The following is a 13,146-nucleotide window of genomic DNA, read 5'->3' on the forward strand; positions in this document are numbered from 1 at the left end:
CATCATGCCTTTTAAGAAAAAATTTGCTAACCCTTGGTCTAAACAAGTCAGTGGTTAACATCACTCATGAGCTTCATGTTTGCTGAGTATCTGTATAGCTATTTTATGTGTATATCTAGGAATCTTCTGTTTGCTCATCTGTAAAATGGGGGTAAGAGTACCATCTCATGACATTGTGAGGACTGAATGACTCAGAACATGAAAAGCAGCTAGAATAGCGCCTGGCATTATAAGTGCTCAAAAAATGTAAATTCTAATTATGCATAGACTTATTAATGTATAGACACAATTTCAAATAAATACAGAAAACAAAGACTCTTCCCTCCTCATTTATTTTGGAATGTGCTGGAAACAGCTTGAAACATCCGTTTAATAGCTTCCTGGCCTCACGAGTGTTGGATGACATGACAAATTCTCCTTCATAGAAGGTACGGGTGAACCAGAACCGGAGGGGCATTTGGGATCCTTCCTTCTTCAGAAAGTGCGACCGCATTAAGATGCATGTGGTTTTCAGTAGAACTGGCCCATGTTTCTCGGGAGTGAGGTGTCCAAACCACTGTTCATCCATATTTCCTGAATGATTTGCTCCCTGCGTTCAATCCTTTCTGCGAGCTCTGCAGCTTCTATGGAACTGTAGACAGGATATGAAGTCCTACAGAACCCCGACAGTTCCCCTGGGAAATCAGACTCGGAGGAGTCCTCCTCCTCTTCTTCATCCTCGCTGTCCTCCTCGGCCTTGTCACTTCCTGGCACCAGCTGCTCCCTCCCCAGCTGCAACTTGCGGAAGTCCTTGGCACAGGACTCTCTGATGACCAGGGCGCACAATGTGAGGGCCAGGCCGATGCCGACACTGGACACGAACAGCAGGGCAGCTCTCTCCGGGTGGGCTGCAGGAAGAAGAGAACACGTCAGGAGCTGGGAGGAGCTGGCAGACTCCACCAATGCCAAGTCCCACAGAAACAGATGTCTGCCCAAGCAGGGGGCTAATGAAGAATGCCAGTCCAGCATCTTTGAGACTGTCTACACCAAAATCATCATATATCCCCACTGACATTTTTTTAAAAAAAGCTTTTGAGTCTATGGAGTCAATATATGTATGTGTAGGAGAAAAACACACAGCAGGGGGGCTCAGGAGCCAGACTCCTCTGAGTCCAAACTCAGGTCTACCACTCACTAGCTGTGTGATTTTGGGCAAGTTTCATAACCTTTCTGTGCCTTAGTTTCCTCATCTGTAAAATGGAGCCTATAGTATATTCTATCACAGAGTCGTTACAGTGAAATGAGTTAATTCCTATAAAGCTCTTAGAATATTTACTGACACATAGTAAATGCTCAATAAAGTGTTGCTATTAGTAGTAATAGTAGAAGTAGCTCATGAAGAATTAATTTATGTATGAAGTATATCTGTGAACCTAAGTAATAATATAATAGATGTTAGCAAAACTTAATTCTATTCTTTTTCAGATTAAAAAGTAAATATAAATATACAGTCATCCGTTGGTATCTGTGGGGGACTGGTCCCAGGACCCCACCCCCACACTCCCAGGCTACCAAAATTCACAGACGCTTGAGTCACTTATATGAAATGGCACAGAAGTTGCATAAAACCTAAGCACATTCTCCCCTATTCTTTAAATCACTTCTGGATTACTTGTAATAGCTAATGCCATGGAAATGCTAGGTAAGTAGTTGTTATCATGTGTTGTTTTGGGAATAATGACAGGAAAAAAAGTCTGTATATTTTTGGTATAGATGCAACTATCTATTTTAAAAAGATATTTTCAATCTGAGGTTGGTTGAACCCACAGATGTGGAACCCGTGGATACAGAAGGCCAACTGTGATATAAAATACAAAAACATGCTGGGTGTCGTGGCTCACATCGGTAATCCCAACACTTTGGGAGGCCAAGGTGGGTGGATCGCTTGAGCTCAAGAGTTCAAGACCAGCTTGGGCAACATGGTGAAACCCCATGTCTATTTAAAAAAATACCAAAATATAGCTGGGCATGGTGATGTGTGCTTGTAGTCCCAGTTACTAGGGAAGCTGAGGTGGGAGGATCGCTTGAGCCTGGGAGGTCAAGATTGCATCACTGTACTCCAGCCCAGGTCATAGTGTGAGACCCTGCCTCAAAAAAAAAAAAAAAAAAAAAAAGAAAGAAAGAAAAAAATTTTTAAAAAATAATATAAATATGTATATCATTTATAAATATTAATAATATAGTATCATAATACTATATTATTGTAAGGAATATACAGATAGAAGCCTGTATATTGTAAGTAACATGCAGATTGAAGCCTCATCTCTCCTGACTTCATTTTCATCTTCCTCCCCTTTGAATTCCCCTCCTTTCCTCCCCGTCCTGCAGCCCCCCTCTCCCCCGAAATCTTTGAGCCACTGTCCTCTCCAAACCCTCTCCTTCTGTGGTGCTGTTAGGGCTTTCAAGGTGGGCCACAACTCAACTTCTCTGTCTTGGAAAACATAAACTTTGAGCCCCACTGGCACTGATGCTGCCGACCTCAAGGAGTGCTGAGTGTGAGGAAATGGAATCCCATCCATTTATAGTCTTTTCCAGCCACCCATGGTCAGGCCAGGGACAGATCTGGACAGAAACAATTCCATCCAGCTCAAGCCTCTGAGGTACAATGGTCATCCATGGCCCCCTCCCCTCCTCTCCCAGTGGTGGTGTCGTGGGAGGGGCCGGGTACCCAGGGCAGACAGAGTAGGATGCAAGAACTGGCTCTGCCACAGCAGAGCAATCAATTCCAGCAGTTGATTCCACCAGTGACTTGAGCAGCAAGTGAAGGAAGTCCAATGGGGACATTTCAGGTTCCAAGAAGGGAGCAGGTTGCCACAGCGGGTAACTATGGACTTGCTACTGTACCTCTTTTTTCATATTTTGAGGATGCCGTGTGGACTGAATTGAATTACCCATAATCCTTAGAACATGAGACATTCTCTTCATTGGTCAGTACATAGCCCTGCTTTATGTCTATGTAATGAATTACTTTTTAATACTGTAATTAGCACCAGTTCTATGAATGAGCACCTGTATAGCAATGAGGCCTTGACCACACCTGTGTCTAACCTGTGCTTCCCCATCCCCCGGCCTCCCCCTCAAGGTGACTACCACCTGAATTCCATGCTCCTTACTCCCCTGTTTCCTTTTTTATATAGTTTTATTTTCCCTCTCTATGTATTCCTAAAATTTTATTTAAAGGGTATAATATTATAGGTAATGTTGGAAACTTGGTGTTTTTTTAACTTAATATCATATCGCTGTATAATATTTCATTGTCTTGACTATAATGTAGTTTATTCATCCACTCTCCTGCTGGTGGGTTAGGAACTGTTTATTCACCTGCTCTCTTGCTGTTGCCAGGTTTCTGCTTTTGTGGATGATCATGAGCATTCTTGTAAATGTCCCTGGTCAACACCTGTAAGCGTTTCTCTTGGGTACTACCCTAGGAGGTAATTGATGGGCTTAGGGCATGTGAGTTTCAATTTTCAGAACTACTGCCAACATGGTGTTCAAAGTGGCTGCAGTGTGTAAGAAATCCTATCAGTCCTCATCTTCTCCAGCACTTGGCTCACATAGACTTTTACATTTTTTTCCAATCACGTGGGTATAGAATTGTAACTTATGATGGTCCCCAGATCTGTACCTATCTTCACATGCTTATTTATTTCCTCTTCTCCAAATGCTGGCTCATGTCACATACCCATTTTTTTCTGAGTTGCCTGTGCTCTTCCTCTTACATATAGAAGATGTGTATATTTTCTTTTTTCTTTCTTTCTTTTATTTTTGAGATGGAGTTTTGCTCTGTCGCCCAGGCTAGAGTGTGAGTGGCATGATCTTGGATCACTGCAACCTCCGGCCCCCGCCCCAGGTTCAAGTGATTCTCCTGCCTCAGCTTCCCAAGTGGCTGGGATTGCAGGTGTGTGCCACCACACCAGCTAATTTTTGTATTTTTAGTAGAGACAGGGTTTGCTATGTTGGCCAGGCTGGTCTTGAACTCCTGACCTCAGGTGATCTGCTCAGCTTCCCAAAGTGCTGGGATTATAGGCATGAGCCACCGTGCCCAGCCCAAGGATGTGTATATTTTCTATAGACTCTTGATGATAATCCTTTGACAGCAAATACATTGTATTTGAGAGAGAGAGAGAGAGAGAGAGTCTCCCTTTGTCACCCAGGCTGGAGTGCAGTGGCACAATCATAGCCTGCTGCAGCCTTGAATTCCTGGACTCAAACAATCCTCTCACCTCAGCCTCCTTAGAAGTTTAGGCGAGGGAAGAGGCCATCTGTAAGTACAGATGTACTACCATGCCAAGCTAACTTTTTATTATATTTTTTTGTAAAGGTGAGATCTGACTTTGTTGCCCAGGCTGGTCTTAAACTCCTGGCTGAAAGTGATCCTCCTGCCTTGGCCTCCCCAAGTGCTGGGATTACAGGTGTGAGCCATGGCATCTGGTGTGACTATCTCCTGGTAAGTGCCTTGTACTTTCACTTTCATTAAGATGTCTTTCGACCTTGTGACATTATCTGAAAAACAGGGATGAAACACTGTTCTGCTCCATCTTCCCTGCAGGCACTTGGTCCCCATCCTCCTCTCTTGCCCTCCTTTTCTAGTGAATGGCCAGATAGGAACTATTGCAGGTTTTATGGGCCATATGGTCTCTGTTGCAAATATAACAACTCTGCTGTTGTAGTGCAGAAAAAACCACCGACCATATATAAACCATCTTTCCTGCATGGACTCTGTAATCTTTAAGAAACACACGGTGGGTCACATCACTGCCTGACTTAAAACTTATAGATGGCCTCTTCCCTCTCCTAAGCTATTAGGTTGGTGCAAAAGTAATTGCTGTTTCCACCATTCAAAGTAATGGCGGAAATTGGCTGGGCGTGGTGGCTCATGCCTGTAATTCCAGCACTTTGGGAGGCCAAGGTGGGCGGATCACTTGAGGTCAGGAGTTTGAGACCAGCCTGGCCAACATGGTGAAACTCCATCTCTGCTAAAAATACAAAAATTAAAATTAGCCGGGGGAGGTGGTGGTGTGCGCCTGTAGTCCTGCCTACTTGGGAGGCTGAGGCAGGAGAATGGCTTGAACCTGGGAGGTGGAGGTTGCAGTAGGCCAAGATCACACCACTGCACTCCAGCCTGGGTGACCGAGAGAGACTCTGTTAAAAAAAAAAAACAAAAAAAAAGGAATGGCAGACATTACAATTACTTTTGCACCAACCTAATAAAAGTCAAGTCCTGACCACAGCCTAGGAAGCCGGCTATGACCTGGCCCTTGTCACTCTCCCCAAGTTCAACTCCCGAGACCTTCCGTTTCCTCTCTGCTCCCCACTCCGGCCTCCCATTCCTCACTCGTGTCACATCAGATGCCTGTGCACCCTGGTGTTTCTGCATGTGCTCTTCTGTTAGCCTGGAAAGTTCTTTCTTCCCTCTTCATCCAGCACTACAAGATACCTCCCCCTGCCTTATCCTAGCCAGGTGCCCTGTCTTTTAGTCTGAGTATCTTGAATGTCTTCTTCACAGCCCAACTTACAATCGTCACTCACTCAATGAGTGGGTGCCATCCTTTCTCCCCACCTAGAATGCAAGCTCCCTGAGGGCAGGGGCTGGAACCGTCTCATTCTTTCCCAAATCGCCAGTGCCATCTCTGGCACAGAGTGGGCATTATGAAAATATTTGCTGAGTGCATAAAAGGAGGGAATCCTGGATTTAAGCACTTGGCTTGGCGCTCTGGGGATGGGGCTCCATAAAATCACTTCCCTTTTTCCCCGTCTCCTCTTCTCCCGGGAGGTAGGCGTCTGGGTTCTCCTGCCAGGATAACTTCTCTCTCATAAGACTCCAGCTGCCTCTTGGCCCAGGCATGCCTCCTGCTAAGTGAGCACTCTTTAGGGCACGTCCACATCTACTCTGCTGAGATCCAGCCACCAGAGGTGGACAACATGGGCAATGCTTGGCAAGTCCATGGGAACGAGGCTTCCTAGTCATCTGAATCAACTAGTTTGAAGTCACAAACTCTCCAGACATTGGTCAGCTGGAATCTTACTGATGAGCTGGTCCAACCCGTCTTGTTGTAGCCAAGTCACTTGTGCAAACTTGGCTGGGACCCCAGGTTCAGGCCAGGGCTCTCTCTATGGCCCCAGGCTTTACACTAAGGGCATGTCAACTGTTCTCTAGAATTGCTTGGACTACTTTATACTTTTGTAGCTCCTTTCCCTATTCTGTATTCTGGAAAAACAAAGTTCTCCTTGTGATTGAACAGAATCTTCACACTGTGTTATCGCTGGCATTGTTCTAAATTTAGCCTTGGTTCATCCCTGGCTGGAGGGAATGACTTTAATTTGATCAGCTGCTGTACACCCTTGGGAGCCTCCGAAGGAGGACCTATGGCCTTTAAGGCTCCTTTCCACACTTAGATCCTGACTTGGGGCCAACACACGCTCCAGCTTGTTCATGTCCAGATAAGACACCCAGAGGCCATGGCTAGGGTTCCACCTGTCGGGGCCCTATTGCCATTGAGAGGATCAAGGCAGCAGTCAGGGCCTCAGGGCTGTCCAGAAGAAAGCACAAAGTGTACCAGGTGCTGGTCTGACAGCATTTAGGGGTGTGACAGAAACAGAAACCTGCTGTCATAAATCAGATGTTGGAGACCGTGGGAACACATCCGAATCCACATCTCTGTGACAAGGTGGTGCTGATTTCCAGTGGTCCTCCCTGGTGGGGGAATCACGTAGCTCTGACTTTGGAGTGTGTTGTTGTGTTTCTCTTTCAGTATGAGCTTGTCTGAGGCCCTAGAGTTCCTCCTTATGAAACAATGATGCCTCCCAACACAGGACATCCTGGGCTGCAAGCCTGTCCCTTCTGCCCAGTTTCTGCACTCCTGTGCCCCAAAAGCCCACAGCAGGGCCTGCCAGAGGCTGACAACACATCTGTCACTGTCCCAAGGGGGTAGGGACAGCGATGGAAATATTAGGCCACAAAAGGCATGCCTGCAGGCACATAGGATGTAAACACCCAAAGCCAGATGTCAATGAAACAGTAATTGGGTGGAATGGGAGAGGCCATATTCTCATGCAAGACTGTCTAAATAAATAAGTCCCCTTGGGCACAATCTGCCAGGGGACAATGGCTCACGCTGAGCCAGTTAGTAAACTGCCTCGCTAAGAACTTCCAATGCACACTTACACACACAGATACACACAAATATGCATGCACACACCTGCATGCACACACACACCCACACACATGCAGGCACACATACAGATACACACATGTGCCCACACACATACAGATACACACACATACAGATACAGCAAACACACATGCATGCACACACACGCATGCACACACACATGCACATGCAGACAGACACACATGCATACACAGATACACATGCACACACACAGATACACATGCACACACATGCAAACACATGTGCACGTGCAGATACACATATGCACACATATGCACACACACGAACACACGTGCACATGCACACACATGCGCACACACAGACACATATACAGATGCACACACACCCACACACAGACACATGCATACACACATGCACACAGATACAGACATACACATGCACACACACATGCACACACATGGACACACATGCACACCCATGCATGCACACACACACAGGCACCTACACACACACATGCACATGCACACACGCACACATACACATCATTCCTCTTTCCATTTCTCTAATTTCCCATCTTTTTCTATGAGCTTCCTCAGACTCATGATCTTGATTCTAGAATGAATTCAGGGAGTAAGTCTGCATTATTGAAATGACAGTAAATTCAAACATTCCTACAAAGCTTTTTCAATGTTGAGAAAACCATCTTACAGATCATTCAAACGGCCCCAGGAGACACTGTTCACAAGGGACTCTTAGACATCCTCCTGTCCCTTCCACCAACCTCTGTGCTTCAATATCAGGGGACAAACCTCTTGATTTTGGTTTCTCATCTCCTTGTCCCCATGAACACTGGACTACACTGCTGTGTCAAAGCCACTTGCAGCCTGACCTGGGAAATGTACTTTTGGATTCACTCCATTTGCCACCTATTTGGGTGGTTTGGGCTGGAAACTGCCCTGCTTACACTCTTGGCTCCCCGCTGCTCCTGCTTTGGGGGTGCCTAGAGACCTCAGCTCAGCCCGTGGGTCACATCCCCCCAGTGGGGCCAGGGATGTGACTGAGAGTTGTCTGGGCACCTCTCTCCAGCAGCAGTGAGGATGGAGCTCTGCGCCATGTGACACTGGCTGGTGGCCACTGCCTGTTTAGGTCGAAATGGCCCAGCCTGATGTCCACACGCACTTCTGTGGCACACTGGCCTGCAGACCCCCGAGCATGTGCTGCATGTTTCCCACCTCTAGAGTGGCCACCCAGTGACACAGACACACCAAGAAAACCTACAGGCAAGTCCAGAGGTGCCCGTTCCACTAGGACCTTGTGAGCCTCCATGATTTGAGTCACGAGCTTCTTGTGGTGATTTCATTTAGCTAACATCCAACACAGTGCATTTAGAGACTCTTTCTCTTGGACATTATATGCAGGCGTAGTCATGGCTTGCTGAGATCCATGTCCCAAAACATCCCTCAGTAAAACCAAATAACAGCTCATCAAGTACTTACACTTTTAAAAATTTGACATCTTATAAATAGCATATATTGGATGACAATAAGGCACAGGAAAAGGCTCATAAGCCCAGATCAGCAGTCGTCATTCAACTGTTCTGACTGTGCACCTGTTCTGTACCAGCACCACATCCTAGATGCAGGGACACGATACGAAGTAAGATGACAAAGCACCTGCCCCTGCAGAGCTGAGCCTCTAGCAGGAGAGATAGTCACTAAAAAATAACTCTATCCTGTGGTTTCTGGGAATGACAATCACATAAAAGGATAGAAAGGGATGGAGGCAAGCTAATTTAGACTACTCAGGATCAGAGTGGGAAGGTGGCTGCATCCCTCAAAATTCAGAGTAGCTGCAGTGCAAGTCTTGTGTTAGCTGAGCCAGAATCCTGGCCCTGCCGCTGTCCATAGTGTCCTCAGGCAAATGGCTCAACTCCTCTGACCACTGGCTTCAAGTGCAGAACGGGGACCAGAGTCCCATCTTTCAGTGTTGTTGCTATGGACTGAATTGTGTTCCCCCCAATTCACTCATTAGGAGTTAATTAAGGTTAAAGGAGGTCATAAGGGTGGAGTCCTAATCTGATAGGATTGGTGGTTTTATAAAAAGAAGAGATGTCTCTGTCTCCATCTCTCCTCCTCTCTGCCATGTGAGGACATAGCAAGAAGGCTGCTGTCCACAAGCCAGGAAGAGAGCCCTCACCAGAAAGTGATTGGTGGATATTTTGATCATGAACTGGCCTCCAAAATGGTGAGAAAATCAATGTCTGTTATTTAGGCCATCCGGTCTCAGGTACTTTGTTATGGCAGCTGGGCTGGCTAAGGCAGTTGCTGAGAGGAACCGACAAGGTAGTTGGGGTAAAGCACACAGCACGGTCACAGCTCACTGAGCACAACGTCAGTCTTGTTCCCCTTCAATCATTATTCTCTGACTGGAGGATTTTCTCCAAGAAGCTCCCCAGGGACTTTGTAAATATGGGGATATTTCTGACAATAAAAATCCTTACAGTTCTTAACATTGACAATGATCAGGAACAGCAAGACATGAAAATGAGAAGGTGGCTAGAAAAAAGAGGACCTGCAGAAGAAACCAACAACCACTCAACACACGCACAGGAGGAATCCTGATGCAGGAGGACAATAGAACAGCAGGGGACCCCAAGACTGAACTCTGCATCTCAAGTATTGAGATCATTTCCTGATATGGTTTGGCTATGTCCCCACCCAAATCTCATCTTGAATTGCAGCTCCCATAATCCCCACGTGTCATGGGAGGGACATGGTGGGAGGTAATTGAATCCTGGGGGTGGCTCTTTCCCCTGCTGTTCTCGTGATAGTGAATAAGTGTCATGAGATCTGATGGTTTTATAAAGGGGAGTTCCCCTGCACAAGCTCTCTTGCCTGCCGCCATGTAAGACGTGACTTTGCTCCTCATTCGCCTTCCACCAAGATTGTGGGGCCTCCCTAGCCATGTGGAACTGTGAGTCCATTACACCTTTTTCCTTTATAAATTACCCAACCTCAGGTATGTCTGTATCAGTAGCATGAGAACAGACAAATACATTCCCTAAGCCTCTATTTTCCTCTGAGATAGGCTTACCCCAAATAGCCCCATCTTTGCAGGCCTTGAATAGTAATACTGTTATGTGTTACATTAACATGTATTTTACTGAAGGTCTCTGGTTTTTGTCTCTCTGAACGTAGGCAGGCATTGCTGAAACTTGCAGATGACATTCCAAAATGCGTTCTATCTTAAGATAAGCAGAGAAGGTGGTGAGGAAAAATTGTACACACCTTCCCCTCAATGAAGACGCCCCCACAGCGTGGTCAGCCTTGGTATAAGCCTTTTGGCTCTGTGAATTCATGAGGGCTGAGTCTGACTGATCCTCATGGAGAAGATTAACATGGGAATCCTTGGCAACCATTAGGAGTAACACTCATGACCCAGAAAGTGGCTCTGTCTTCATGGGGCATGATCTGTCTTGTTTACTAAGTGACCTTCTGGCTCATTTTTCTTCCTGCCAGGGTTGGAATTCAATAATCCTAGTTCCTTCCCAAATTTTAGAGCTGGGAAATGCATTCCTTGGGTTTCTACTTTTCAAAGGCAAAAAACATCTGTGGAGCTCAACTCCTAAATAGTATGACTTTGCCTGTTTCTGTGGTTCTCTTGCTGGCTGCCTGGTTGCGACTGTGCCTGAACTCAGGCCTCTCTGTTTCTGAATCTTAGAAGCGGTGGTTGGCATGTCAATATTAACAAGACTCCAGTAAATTCATCAGCATTCTAGGAAGCTTTGATTCATTGACCTACCTCTAATGTAAGCAAAGGCTGCCAGAGAGTTGCTAACAAGAATTCCATCTTTCCTCAGAATCTTCGATTCGCTTGGGTCAAAGTTTATACCTGTTTTGTGAAAAATGCAAAACCAATTAATCACAGCTGTTCATAGTTCACCTATTCTAAGAGACCCCTGCTGCTCCTACCCCAGGGACTGCCGAAATAATTAAAAGTCATGGAAATCAAATAAATAGGCCTCTGGCTAAATTATGGAAGATTAACCCAGGAAGAGCATGTATTAAATAGTAAGCAGTCCCTGAAAATATTAAAGTACAAAAAGGATTAGAAATTGTTTTAAGTGTTGGTTGCAACTTCAGGTGCTGGTTTTCCACTCCACTGTGGAAGGGAACAAATGGACTTTCCCATCCTAAAGACAGTGACATTCATCACACCCCTCAGAGGCTTAATAACATCTCGCTTTATTTTATTTATTTATTTATTTATTTATTTATTTATTTATTTATTTATTTATTTTTGAGATGGAGTTTCACTCTTTTTGCCCAGGCTGGAGTGCAATGGCACTATCTCATCTCACTGCAACCTCTACCTCCTGGGTTCAAGTGATTCTCCTGCCTCAGCCGCCTGAGTAGCTGGGATTACAGGCACGTGCCACCACACCCAGCAAATTTTTGTATTTTTATTAGAGATGGGGCTTCACCATGTTGGCCAGGTTGCTCTCAAACTCCTGACCTCAGGTGATCTGCCCACCTCAGCCTCCCAAAGTGCTGGGATAACAGGCGTGAGCCACCACGCCTGGCCAATAATATCTCACTGTAAGCATGGAGTTGCTGTCCGCTGTGTGGCCAGAGATAAAACAAGCCTCCATTACCGAGAGAGGTTGTATTGGGCTACTCTTTTCTGGAAACAACAGCAAAATGTGGGGCAAATCTGCTTTTAGATCCTGGTTACACTGCTGGATGGAGCTTAGCAAGCCTGTGATGGGGTAGCCTGGTGGCTTGGGGGACTCCTAGCCGTGTCAGACAGGACAGATGCCTTTGAGAAGAGATGGCACAGCGCTGGCTTTCAGGCCCCCACTGCAGGAGGACCAGGCGGTTTATGGATCGGGTGGGAACCCTGTCAGAAAAATAAGTGGAGGCTGGGTGCGGTAGCTTACGCCTGTCATCCCAGCGCCTTGGGAGGATGAGGTGGGTGGATCGCTGGAGCCCAAGAGTTCGAGACCAGCCAGGGCAACATGGCAAGCACTGTCTTTACAAAAATAATAATAATAGTTAATTAATGAGTTAATCTTTTTAAAAAAGAAAGAGAAGTGGAGCTAAGGAACACAGAGCCTGCCAGAAAGTCAAGGTGACCAGCTAGGACGACACAGAAGAACATTACCAATAGTTCTGTCTGAGCTTTTGGACTGGGGTGCTTTGGTGTGTTTTCCATATCAAGCATACTTTACTTTTATACTTAGGGTGGAAAGACCGAATACATATAATAAAGGTAACACAAGACAAAACTCTCACCAAAGCCTAACATCTTAGATGCTCTGCTGGGTCTCTGCAGTTTCTATTAGGGACCCCATGGGTTTGGATTCCATTCTAGATTTGATAAGAAAATCCAAATGCTCAACCCCCTCAACCCCCCACCCCTCCACCCCGTTTACAAAAGCCAAGTGAAAGCTAAGGAGGGGCCGGGTGCAGTGGCTCACACCTGTAATCCCAGCACTTTGGGAGGCCAAGGCGAGGGGAACACCTGAGGTCAGGAGTTTGAGACCAGCCTAACATGGTAAAACCCCGTCTCTACTAAAAACACAAAAATTAGCCAGGTGTGGTGGTGGACACCTGTAATCCCAGCTACTTGGGAGGCTGAGGCAGGAGAATCGCTTGAACCCGGAGGCAGAGGTTGCAGTGAATGGAGATTGTGCCATTGCACTCCAGCCTGGGCAACAAGAGCGAAACTCCAAAGAAAAAGAAAGAAAGAAAGAAGGCAGGGAAGGGAAGGGAAAGGAAGGGAAGGGAAGGGAAGGGAGAAAGAAAGGGAGAGAGGGAAAGAGAGGGAGGGAGGGAGGGAGGAAGGAAGGGAGGAAGGAAGGGAGGAAGGAAACTAAGGAGGAAGGTGGTGTGTACAGAGGTACAGAGGCCCTCAGGTCCTAGCTGGCCCTGGGCAACAAGAGTGAAACTCCGAAGAAAAAGAAGGGAAGGAA

At 46.3% G+C, this 13,146-nt stretch overlaps 1 protein-coding gene across 1 annotated transcript in view; it reads right to left on the bottom strand.

The window, feature by feature from the left end:
* Positions 1–300: 300 nt before the first annotated feature.
* The window catches only part of EVA1C (eva-1 homolog C (C. elegans)), a 122,914-nt gene continuing 110,068 nt past the window's right edge, over positions 301–13,146 (bottom strand). The window contains exons 7-8 of the mRNA XM_011989046.1: positions 10,974–11,063; positions 301–887 (exon numbers count right to left, since the gene is read on the bottom strand). Of these exons, the coding sequence (XP_011844436.1) occupies positions 511–887; positions 10,974–11,063 (467 nt within the window). The 3' untranslated portion in view covers positions 301–510. The remainder of the gene's footprint in view (positions 888–10,973; positions 11,064–13,146) is intronic.

The sequence above is a fragment of the Mandrillus leucophaeus genome, unplaced genomic scaffold (genome assembly GCF_000951045.1).
Source record: "Mandrillus leucophaeus isolate KB7577 unplaced genomic scaffold, Mleu.le_1.0 Scaffold345, whole genome shotgun sequence".
Taxonomy (NCBI): domain Eukaryota; kingdom Metazoa; phylum Chordata; class Mammalia; order Primates; family Cercopithecidae; genus Mandrillus; species Mandrillus leucophaeus.